The sequence below is a fragment of the Pangasianodon hypophthalmus genome, chromosome 20 (genome assembly GCF_027358585.1).
Source record: "Pangasianodon hypophthalmus isolate fPanHyp1 chromosome 20, fPanHyp1.pri, whole genome shotgun sequence".
NCBI classification, from domain to species: Eukaryota; Metazoa; Chordata; class Actinopteri; order Siluriformes; family Pangasiidae; genus Pangasianodon; species Pangasianodon hypophthalmus.
The window spans coordinates 19,062,233-19,074,937 of record NC_069729.1 but is presented as its reverse complement, the minus strand read 5'-3'; the positions used below and the strand labels follow the sequence as shown (position 1 = coordinate 19,074,937).

The 12,705-nt window shown below is 37.0% G+C and overlaps 1 protein-coding gene across 1 annotated transcript; it reads left to right on the top strand.

The window, feature by feature from the left end:
- Positions 1–1,054: 1,054 nt before the first annotated feature.
- si:ch211-117k10.3 (Krueppel-like factor 15) lies at positions 1,055–11,921 on the top strand. Its single transcript, XM_026932514.3, has 3 exons — positions 1,055–1,277; positions 2,564–3,566; positions 5,062–11,921. Exons 2-3 carry the CDS (start codon positions 2,638–2,640, stop codon positions 5,228–5,230), a joined length of 1,098 nt encoding a protein of 365 aa, XP_026788315.3. The 5' UTR covers positions 1,055–1,277; positions 2,564–2,637; the 3' UTR covers positions 5,231–11,921.
- Positions 11,922–12,705: the final 784 nt, after the last annotated feature.

The following is a 12,705-nucleotide window of genomic DNA, read 5'->3' as shown; positions in this document are numbered from 1 at the left end:
GGTTTGTGTAGGAAGTTTCGTGCTGCTGCTATCTATAGAATATCACAAGCTTCAGACTACTTTTACGTCTGAGGTAACATTAAGTCAAATTATTAAACAACGTATTTATTTATGCGTTCATGGGACAAAAATGTGGCAAACTGGAACAGATTTCAGAGCTTTAGATATTCAGCTATTACAATTATTATTATTATTATTATTATTATTATTATTATTATTATTATTGTTGTTATTACAGACTGTTCTAATGACTGCAAAGACATGTAAATAAAGAAATGTTGCATCCATCACTGATTTGTGTCTATGAGTGATCTGTAGGTGTTTTTAACAGGCACTAGCCATATAATTATGGTGATATAGCTTGGCATCTGGTTCAAATTCATCACCACACTACCAATTCCTTACTTTTCCAATTAAAATAGAAACTTTCTGTCTATAGTTAGAAAGAGTCTATCTACGCTGCTATCCATAGAATTTCACATACAGAGAGTTAAACAGTGTATAATTGTTGCAGTGAAATTATTACTTGCAGGTTCCTGAACTGTGCAAACACTGGAAAGAGTAATACATGTAAGACAGAAAGCTGCACACAACAGTGAAGGACAATACAGAGCAGGGAAAATAACAATAAATATATTTGGACAGAATGCATGATACAGTATATGTATATATACACATTGTGTACATTAATGTCCTGATTTTGTGTGTGTGTGTGTGTGTGTGTCATGGTTAAATGCAGAGCACAAATTCTGAGTATGGGTCACCATACTTGGCCACAAGTCACTTCACTTGACTTCATGAGTGTGCTGCTGGAATGAATGGTATGATAGAACAGTCCAGGTCCTTGTAGGTGCAGCTGGGTGTGTGTGTGAGTGAGCGCTGTAAAGCACCCAGTATTAGTGTGGTGTTCCTAATAAAGTGGCCGGGGAGTGTATTTGTCCACGCACGCGCCCTTGTTGTGCTGCATGTCTCACTGGCTCTGTTTTCAGTGTGGCCTCGTGCTTTCGCCTGGCTTTCCTCAAAATAAATAATGCATGAAACGTGGCGGCGCGACCAATCAGACGCGTCGTCTCAAGGCGAGCCTCCGGAAGAGCAGCCAATCAGAGCGAAGGAATCGGATCCGTGTCGTCATGTGACGCGGGCCTCCGAGAAAATGCCAACATGGAACCGAGGCAAGGACGAGATCTTCAGCTACAATAATACGAAAAAGGGACCTAAGTCCAGGCCAAGTTTCGTTTAATTACACACTGGAAATCTCCATCCGTCTCAGTTTTGAGGTAATTAACAACAATACGTCATTTTGTAACGGTTAAATGCCTAATGTTTAAAGTCGCACGCGGGGTTTAGGAAAAGGAATGAGGGCGCTTGTCCATGACCCTGCGTAGAAAAAACGCAGACTTCTTTTTTTTTTTGGTCATGCGCTTTTCCGCTGCGACACGTGTGTGGGGGATTTTAGGGGAATCTTGCTGAGAAAAGCGTTAACTAGCGACGATTTTTCGTTTAATCCCGTCGCGAATTTTTCGCAAACAACCTGCAAATCCGGAGCGCTGACGCACTTTTGCGTAACTGGGATTGTGGCTGCGCACGTTTTGCGCAGAACAGACCTTCAAAAAGTAGTGATTTAAAAATAAAAAAAGACATCTATACATTTTAAAAGTGTCAGAAATCCAATATAAAAAATCTATTAAATGTTTATAGGATTATCTGACATTTATAATATACAGTGAACTTCAGATTTTTGCCAGAAGAATTATGACTAACTTGCACTGAGTGATATTTAAAGCTTAAACATATGGTGACGTTGAATAGTTTCAGTTTAATGCATTATAAAACGCAGGTTGCAAAATTATTGGCACCCCAGCTTGAGGCAGTGTGTGCGCCAATAATTTTGCTGTTGAATATGAGATAAGATTTTACATATTTTTGTTTGTATTTATTTCAAGTGTGCATTTTGTATTAATTTTAGTTAACATTCTTTTGTGTTTTCTTTTGCATTAAATTCTCTTCACATAATGCATTAAGTTTTCGTTTAATGTTTTTAGTTTAATGTTTAATGTAAACTACTTTAATGTTTTTTTCCCTGCAAAACCCTCATTTCAAAATTATTGGCACACAACGACATACACAGGGTGCCAATAATTTTCCATTTGACTATATTATAGGCTTAGAGTTTACATATTTTTTACATTTTTTGGAATTTTTACTTCTTTAAGTTTTTACTCGTGTAAATTTTTTCTGCAAACTTTGATTTCAAAATGAAAGATAATTATAAGAGTACTTTTTGATTTTACTTTTTTTCTGCTTATTTGTATTTCATTGAATTTTACATCACTTTTTGAGTTTTCTTCACAAGTTTTTTTTTTACTAATGTAATTTTTAAACCCTGGTTGCAAAAGTTTTAGTCGCGTATAAGATTATAAGATTATAAGGTTTTTTTGTTTTATATTTGCGTTTATTTCATTTTTACATTTGTGTGTTCCATGTTAATATGACATGCACTGGGAAATGCTTTATGTGTTATTTATTTCACCATAATTTTCTTTCTTTTCCTCCTGTGCTCTAGGGGTTTTAAAGCGAGGGGTCTGCGGTGATACACTCGCTCACTCACCTGCCTTTTTTTGATCCGGACTGTAATAAATGGTTTCATTAAGTGATAAACCAGTGGCCATTGCTAATGACTCGCTTATGCTGCTCACGCTGCCCTGCATGGAGGCGGGGGCCTGTGAGGGGGGCAGCGAGGGGGGCAGCTCCGCCTCCTGCTCCAGCCCTGAGACGGGCGACGCTGCCGCCGGTCTGGGTGAAGAAGAAGAAGAAGAAGATGAGGATGGACTCTTGAACTTTGACTTCACTTCAGACACAGAGGAAGTTCCTAGATTTCCTGATTTTACCTTGCACGTTTCGAGCAGCTTCTCTCCGACTCTTGAGGACATCGAGGAGTTCTTGATGGAGAAGATGGAGCAGGTGGAAAAGGGCCTCGTCATTCCAGATGCAAAAACAGAGCAAGTCGTTGATAAAGACGCGCCATCTCCTGCGAGTCAGCTAAACGATACGACAGTCAAATCTTCCACCGAAACCCCCGATAGTCAGACGGCTAGCGCTACAGCTAGCTCTGCTCCAGTGTTAGTTGGAGCTCCAGTGGTGCTGCAGATTCAGCCTGTGCAGATCAGCCACCCGCTTCCCCAAACGAGCCCCCCTGCCAACGGACTGCGGGTGGCCCACCTGGTGCTGGGTGTCCAGGGTGGGCAGAACGTCGCCCTGCTCTACCCTCCGGTGCCCTCTGCGACCGTGCTGCCTGTCGTGGGTGAGACCGGATGCCAAGACCAAAAGTATGTGAAGATCGCCCCGCTGCCCATCGCGTTCAGGGCGGTTGGCATAGCAGGGACCAGCTTGGTCAAAGCCATCCCTCCACGCCCACCCAGGCCCTCGACGGAAAACCTGCGTGTGCACAAGTGTTCCCATCCAGGGTGCGAGAAGATGTACACCAAGAGCAGCCACCTGAAAGCCCACTTCCGCAGACACACAGGCGAGAAGCCGTACCTGTGCAGCTGGCCAGACTGCGGCTGGAGGTGAGGCTTATTACAGGTCTCTCTTTTTTAAATGTATTTTATTTATATATTGTTTTAATACATTTGGAGTTCAGTTTCAGTTACTGACATTATTTAATTTTACAACATTTTTAACATATTTAATATTTTTTCATATTTCAATTCTAAGCTTTCTAAGTGGGCGACTGCACTGTAGTGCTCTTTCAGTTAGTTTTTAATTGATTTTAAATAGATTTTTCCACTTTACAATGTCTTATTTTATTTTACAGATTTAGTTCCTGCCTTCTTTTTTGCGTTCTTTTTCTTTTTTTCTTTTTTCTTTTTTTTCAGTTAGGTATCATAAATCGTATTTTTCGGTAACTTAGGTATTATTTAGTTATTTTTATTTAATTATTTGGTTATAACTGCAGTGAAATTAAAAGGTATGTCATGTTTATTTAGTTATTTATTTTATTAATTAATTTTTTAAAATGTTTGCTAATGGAAAGCTGAATTTAAAACTGTTACACTTTTTTAATTACTGAATTGTGTATTGATGAGGCACATGACTGTGAATACAAATGGATATTCTAAACAATAACTGAGGAAGTAAGAGCAGAGTAACTACTGATGCATGCAGAGCTGGTGAAAGTCTGGAATGCATAAAGTTTCTGGACATTTTATATATTTTTATTTCACAAAATATAGTATTATTGTGGGCTTGCAACATTGCTGTGAAAAATAAATATAAATATACATATTTTCTCACATATCACAATGTTTATATATAATCTCATCAATATATTACACTATATGAATATTATACCGTCGGCAACAGAATTATTGGCACCCTTTAACAGAACAGAAGCAAAATCCCGGGAGTATCGACCAAATATTAATCGTTTGGGTGCCAATAATTTTGAAACCACGACCACTAGAATGGCTGAAATTATAACATAAAAATTATTAATATTTCACTTTAAGACTTATTAAGATGTATTTTTAATAAGTATTTTTAATTTAAAACAAGTAACATGTGGATCCAGATTGGAGTGCCAATAATTTTGAAAGTATTACTACTGAATTGCATAAAGTAATATTAATTAAAGTAATATTAATATATTTATACACATATATAATTAAGCATCTATATAAATCTATTTCTGAATCAAAAATTTATTTTTAATAAGTAGTTTATTTAAAATATGTAGTTTTAACACATGAATTTAAATTGGGGTGCCAATAATTTTTCTAATGTAATGGGAATAAAGTGCACAACTTCAACTTTTTACGTTAATAAGTAAAAGTTTTTAGTGCCCATGTGTATGCAACATCAAAATATCACTTGGTTTATGTGTTTTTCATTTTATATTACATATTAATTGTCATTTATTTACATGAAGGGTGCCAATATTTCTGAAGCTGTCTGTAGATGTATAAGTAATCACACCTAAATATACTTCCTTGTTCAGGAGGTAGGTTTTGTCCTTCTTGTATGCTTTATTTCCATAATTTTTTCATCTCGCTACACTCACAGGTTCTCCCGGTCGGATGAATTATCCCGTCACCGTCGCTCGCACTCGGGAGTGAAGCCTTACAAATGCACGATGTGTGATAAGAAGTTCGCCAGGAGCGACCACCTGTCCAAACACACCAAGGTGCACAGGAGCCCGCGCGCGAGCAGACTGGCCAGACCGAGCGTCTGAAGCAGCACGATCCCTCCACTAAACCTGGAAAAGCTAGATCTTCCTTTATTTCACTTTTCTTCCTCCTTTTGCTTGGTTTTCTCCAGATCTGTGCTTTTCTCGGTGCTAACGTTGGCTAACTTGAACCTCAGGGATGTGATTGTTCAGCCCCGAAGCAGATTTGCGCCGCTACACGCTGCACACTACTCACTACCCTTGTACACTCTTGGTGTAAATCAGATTTGGGAGAGATTTCCATGCAAAAATCCAGCGTGAGGATGAGCACGGTGCTAAACTGGTGCATTTTGTGAATATTCCCTAGTAATCTGAATCGGAAAGACTTCGTACGAACTTTGAAGTCCAAACGTGAGCATGGCTCCAGACTGCCTTACATTTAAAACAGTGTCTTTCCTAAGCTTCATGTATACCTGCTTGTAAAGGTGAAAAAAAAAAAAAAAGTCTCGTGTATGCTATGTATGCTAAAACCGAGAACCGAAGATAATCCCGATTTTTCGTAAGTATGCACTGCATTGTCAGCTTGGATTGAATAATGCCTATCGTCATACTATCACGGAATAGTATCTAATGTATAGCACTTAAGGTAAGGTTTTAAAATTCCCTGCCTCTGAAAATCAATGCAAGGTCCAGTGTGATTGTTTTTTTTACCTTGATGTATCTTACTTTCTTACCTTTTTTGTACTAACGCCTGATGTTACTGACTTTATTTCCCTTTTTTCTTTCATCTTTTGCAAAAACGCTACCTGTCCTCTTTTACGGCCCAATCACATCCCTGATTGAACCAAATCATGTTAAAGTGCATCTATCCTGTGCCTCGCATCTCTTTCAGACTATTGAGAGAGGCTAATGCCAAACCAGAGATCCCGGTCATCAGTCGGACTTTCACTTTCAGCGTACGACATTCACTACGTTTAAGGAATTACCGCTCACGTACTGTAAAAACACAGATAAGCTAGGGAAGAGGGATGCATCGATACTGATACTGGTATCAGGTATCAGTCTGATACTGTGCTTATTTACTCTAACTGGAAAAAAAACCCTCTGATACCAGGTGATACTGTGTGACGTAAGAATAACGTACGTTGTCGAGTTAATGGACAGATGACGGGAAATGATCTGGACGTATTTCACTGTTAATGATGGCATTCAAAGCAAACTGTGGCTAAACATCTTAAAAACATCTTAAATAGAAATAGTAAATGCTAGCTGGGCAAAAATCATGCTTACAGACAAAGCTAGGTGAGTGAAAATAATAGATCTTACCTAGTATGTTGTTCTTGATGATCAGCCGCTATCAGTCATTGACGCCAAGAGAATATGCAATGAAACGCAATGAAAATAAAAATGTACTTTAAGTACAGCTGTACAAAAGCGCTTTTTCCGAAGTGACTCAAATCCCGCTCTTCTCCACTGCAACCCTTCTAGATACAAGCTAACTAATAGTAGCTAGCTAATGCACTTCATTTAAAATTACATAGCTAACGTTATAAAGAAAGAGCTCGGTAGCCTAAATGCATGAACACGCACGTGTGCGCTTTTCACAATCGCTATTTAAACCAGGGAAACATAAACGGAGCTAAAGTAAATGTTCCGTATGTGTAGTATCAGTATCCGTATCGGTAACATTATCGTTTTGAAAAAAATGGTATCGATGCATCCCTGCTAGGGACAGTAACTAAAAACTTGAGGTTTATAAGCTACATTTAAGAGCAGAGCTGTATTGTGTTTCGTTTCATCAGGGGCAGATGAATGTTTCCTATTCTCACCTTTCAATATTAATGAAGCTATCTTGTTATGATTGTAAATCATAAATCAGTGAAGTTTTTTTTTTTTTTTTTTTTTTTTTTTTAAACTCCGTCCTTTAGGTTTTGTTCTTTGAAAGAGAGCTGATCAGTAGCTTATAAAGCTCACTATTGCCTTTGCCTTTTTTTGTAACACCTGGTGTTAAGCTTAATTAAATTCTTTCTTCTTGTTGTTGAGAGAAGTCATGAATACAAAGATGCGTCACTGGTTAAATACTAACTCCAGCTCTTATACGACTGCACGTCGAATAACACGTCACAGTGAGCAGTGCTGCTCACGTAATGAGGGTGCTTTACATTGTTACTTTTCAGTTTCAGTGCTATATTTAACACACCCTCGTCAACTTGCCCTCGTTATTTCCCCTAGGGCGGAATCTTGGGAAGGCTGTCAGCTGTAAGTCCGGAAATCACTGCGTTCTGACGCGAATGTCTTTTCAAATGAACAAAAATAAAATGGCAGACAAAGCTAAAAAGTTAAAAAACGTAAGGAATAAAAAAACAACATTCGTGATGTTATAGGTGTACGTCCTGAAGTGTTTTATTCCTTTTATACCACAGCTGTTTATTGTTGTAGATCGTCCATAAAACAAGTTAATTTCTGTTATCACTTACGTTATAGTAGCTATATGTTACCGAGAAACCGCAAAGTGTAAACTCCTGTGTTCCAGCTTTACTTCTGACTGTTACAAAGCGCTGACACTGGAGACTCCTTCCATAAATGTTACATAAACGTCTCCTCACAGAATCAACAATTCTACACATTTGTGTTTTATCCGTTTATATGAATCGTGTGATTTGCAGCTGCACTACTGTCCGAGCTGCCGTAATAGAAAATGAATCAACACCTTCTGACCAGTCAGAATCCAGAACTCAGCAGCACTGTGGTATAAATTAAAAATAACAAACATTGAAGACACTGCCAGTCAGAATGATTTTGAACACCTGGATGTTTTAGTTCACTGTTATTGCCACAGACCAAATAAAATGATGCAGAATAAATGAAATGAAATGAACTTCAGATCCTAATGTGACTCTAACTGAGTGCTTTATTAAAGGCGGATGCACTTGGAGGGTAAAAAAACGTTAAGCCTGTAGATAAACGACTCATAGACAGCGTTAGTATTAACTGTAGAACAGAAATACATGGTGCCTAAAGTGCCTAATTAGAAGGGCTGGGCAGTGTGACGATATAACATCGATATCATGATAAATTACATCATAATACACTTCTGAGATATCATAGATATTGTGATACCTTTTTATAAATATTTAATTTATTTTTAAATAATTAAAAACTTTTTTTATGATAATTTTTACTTTTTTTTTCAAAAATTCTAAATCTATAAAAAAAATTCCAAATAATTTATTTTTGTAGACATAAAATAAAATCTACAAAACCATTTTTTCCACAGTTTTATTTGAAGCAGCACTACTACTGTCCTGCTCAAAGTTCCTAATATCGTGACATTTATTCCGTATCGTAGAAACGTCTTTGTGAATCACAGTATGATATTTTTGGCATATCACACACTCTTATTAATTAGATTAGAATAAATTAAGATTTTACATTAGATCTAGATTGTTCCAATATAAAAGTCATTTCTAATATTTCTCAATTCACCGAACATTTAATAAGAAACATTTCTGGGTTTTTTTTCCACTTACAGCTATTTCTTGTCAATTTTTACGTTTTCAAGAATTTAAAATGACAAAATATACTAGCAAGTTCCTAAACTTTTGACTGGCAGTGTACGTACCATTCGGATTTCTACGTTCAGACTGGATTTTGTGTCACAAGTTCATGCGCAAATCACTAAGAGGAAATCAACGAGGGCATCTTTTAAAACAGTATTGAAAACACACACGTCTCATGACCTCAAGAGATGTGCTTTTTTTTCTCAACAGCTGGCCATCTTCTTGCCCGTTCCCTCTCTCTCTCTCTCCTTCACCCTTCCAGACTCACATTAATGCATTAACACTTTCATTTCGTCAGTAAAGCCATCCAGTATAGCTGCTCAGCCATGTAGCTGGAGATGTCTAGGTTATATTTTTTGAATAACTGAAAAAAATAAATGTTATTTTCCTATGTATGACAATAAAACAAGGAAGAAGCAATTCACTGAAAAGCTCACTTGGGCCATTTTTCTAGCAGTTATTATTTTATACATCTCCTTGTATTTTTATGTAGGATAAAAATGTTGTGTCATCAGACGTATGGATGTAACCTTTTAACTCTTATGCAGTAACACTTCTTTTGAAGGATACCTACACCGGGCCTTCATAACACATTCATAAGCATTATAAAAAAAAACTGAGGTTTTATGTAGTTTGTTGTTGTTGTTTTACATTAAATTTACACTAAATTCTTGTTCCAAATTTTACAAGTTGTTAGTTTGTCCCATGTTCATAAGCATTCATAAATCCTTTATACATCTATACATCCCTTCTTGAGGATTTCTGAAAGGCTTATATCCAAACTCATTTGGTGACATCAGTAACAAAAGCTAGCTTATAATTTGCACATTTTTAATAAATCCTCTGGATTCCTTTATATATTCATGACATATATGTGTTATGAATGTGTTATGAAGGGTCAATGTAGATACATTGTTAGTATTTACAAGTACCTTATGGAGCTTGAAATGTGTGATTTTTAAAATAAAGTAGCTTGTTTTTTAAAGACCTTAAACACATATCGCACTTTTCAATTCACTGACTGTTCATAACCCATTTATAAGCATTGCATAACTCTCTTATAAAGCAATGCTGGAGGATTTATGTAAGGCTTTTTCCTAACACTTGTGAGGTGACATGTTTTAGCTTATAGAAGAGCTCTCAGTTCAACATTCATGATGCTTTATGACATTTTTTTAAAGTATTTTGTATTTATATGTCTACTGCATAGAATTGCTTGTGTTAATTTGGGTTTAGAAAACTAGTATAAAGCATCATGCCATTGTAATGTACAGCTTCTACATCTTTATTTTTTTTAAAAAGCCCATATTGTTCTCAAACTAATCAATTGTGCCTTTATAACGCTGTTATGAAGCACTAGTGTATACTTTCTACAAATTTACATATTTAAGAAGCCCATATATGTTGCTATATAAATGGGAATGAAATGAATGCTTCATAAACTTTACATGAATCCTCCATCATGTCTTTATGAGATTTATGCAGTGATTATGAGTGTGTTATGAAGGGCCTGTGTAGACACCTGTTAAATCATTGTAACTTTTTTCTTTTAAAACATGACAGCCTGTTTCTTAAAGACCAAACTCATCAGGGACTAGTCAGAGAAAATGATTTCTGCATTATGTCTGGGAGTACACGTTGTTCTGCTACGCATTATAACAGGGTTATTCACTTTCATGTAAAGACAGTCACATGTTATATAAAACCTCTAATGTGACTGCACAATTTTTGACATAAGCTTTACATGAATCTATGTGAGATATTTATGCAGAGCTTATGAATATGTTACGAAGGCCCTATGTAGGTGCCCTTCAATTTGTAATATATTTGTAAATTTGTAAAATGTGGTTGCCTGCTTCTTAAAGATGAACCTTGTCAGGCAAAAGTCAGAGAAAATTATTTCTGGATTGTTCTGATAAATTACAGGGGATTAAGCAGATCAGTTTTAAAATTTAATATAATCCTGATACCGTTGCAGAGTTACACATAATTTAATATCATACCTTTGAAATCTTTGAATCTTTAAAACTGAAAAATGAAAACATGGTAAGAGGACACTGTAATGTATTGCATATTGTATTGGATTATATGTTTATCAAATCAATTTTTCCATCTTTTCCACCCACAGGCTCAGAATTGAAGCTGTTTTCTGCTGTTTCGAGACTTTTTCTGTAGCAGATTGTCTCTGGAGCAGTAGGTGGGGGCTTTATGTAGCGGGTATAGAAAGCATGTGGGAAAGGAATCCCAGTATCGGCTCTGCAAGCTGGACGGCCTGTTACGCAGGAATGTCTGGCTCTCTGTGGTGGATTTTAAGGCCTGGAGTGGGTTTAAGCGTAGCAGACTCAGAATAACTGGCAGCTTCAGAAGCCAGCGGTTGTTTTCATTTAAAATACCATTCCAACATAAAAAATTTGGGTATTTGTAAAAGATTAAGCCGTTCAGCATGGTGAACTTTAAAGGTGGGAATTTCAACATTTGATTCGATTTTGATTCAGGGAGCCATCGTGCACACAGCTGAAAAAGAAAAGGAGTTGGCAGGTCGGCACTGTTATTAATATTTACAGCATTCTTGCTGTAATGTTCGTTTACAGTCACAGCACATTGTACTGTATTTTTATGCCTATTTTGCCAATTTTTGATACTTAGGTTTAACAGTCAGCAAAAATGGGCCTGCTGTTTATAGTACAGCTATTTAGTGCTGGTTTAAATTCCAAACAAAATAACAACAAAAAACATCTTTTTTTTACCTTGTTGTTAGATTTTTAGACTTTTTAGACCCCTTTAGCAATTTTATTTCAAAAAAGAGCTTGGTGTCAAGTCCTAGTGACCTTTTCAGCATATAGTAGCGACTGTGCTGCACTCGATACGGCTCTGCAGCTCACACCACAGCTGCTGGTTATACGAGCTGAGAGAGCAGATTCACTCAGCTAACCACCAGACCTGACTGAATCACCTTTGCGTGAACCCAATGATGTTCCCAACAACCAATCACTGATCACCACTGCTCCCAATGACCAATCACTGATCACCTTTGTTCCCAATGACCAATCACTGATCACCTTTGTTCCCAATGACCAAACACTGATCACCTTTATTCCCAACAACAAATCGCTTATCGCCATTGTTCCCAACAACCAATCGCTGATCACTATTGTTCCCAATGACCAATCACTGATCACTGTTGTTCCCAATGACTTATCACTATCATGTCCCAATGACCAATCACTCATCAGCGTTGTTCCTGATGACCAACCACTGATCACAATTGTTCTCAATGACCAGTCACTCATCAACATAGTTCCCAATGACCAATCACTCATCACTATTGTTCATAACAACCAATCACTGATCACCATTTTTCCCAACAACCAATCACTGATCACCATTTTTCCCAATGACCAATCACTCATGATCATTGTTCCTAACAACCAATCACTGATCACCCCACACACACTTCTTTGTTCTTCAATTTAAACTCTCTTCTTGGTGACATTTACAAATACTAAAGTGAGTTATTCCATCCATAACTGAATTCTCACTACCACGGCTTCCTTCTGTCTGCGTTTTTGATAGAAATTATAGAATTTTATAAATACATAAACTGTTCGTTTTTGGTGCTGTGACAAAAGAAGACCACTTTCTATAAGAAATACGTTTTAATCTATTATTCTCTATTCTGATAAAACTCTATTCTATTCGATTCTGTTCTAGGTTTCTTGTTGTGTAACACGTTTCGATATGCAGATGATCGTGACGACTCGGTCAATCTGGCGATCCGTCTGTGATGTCATCCGGTGGCAGCGACTTTTCTGAGCAACCATCAGCAACCATCTTTCCCCTGAAAAGAGTCCACAAATATTAATATAATCCAGTGGATTATTTTTTACATACCTTCCCAGATAAATGCTAGTGTTATTTCTGAAGTTTGTTTTTCAAATCCTACATCTATGAGTGATTGAGGATTGAGAAGTGGCTCAGGGT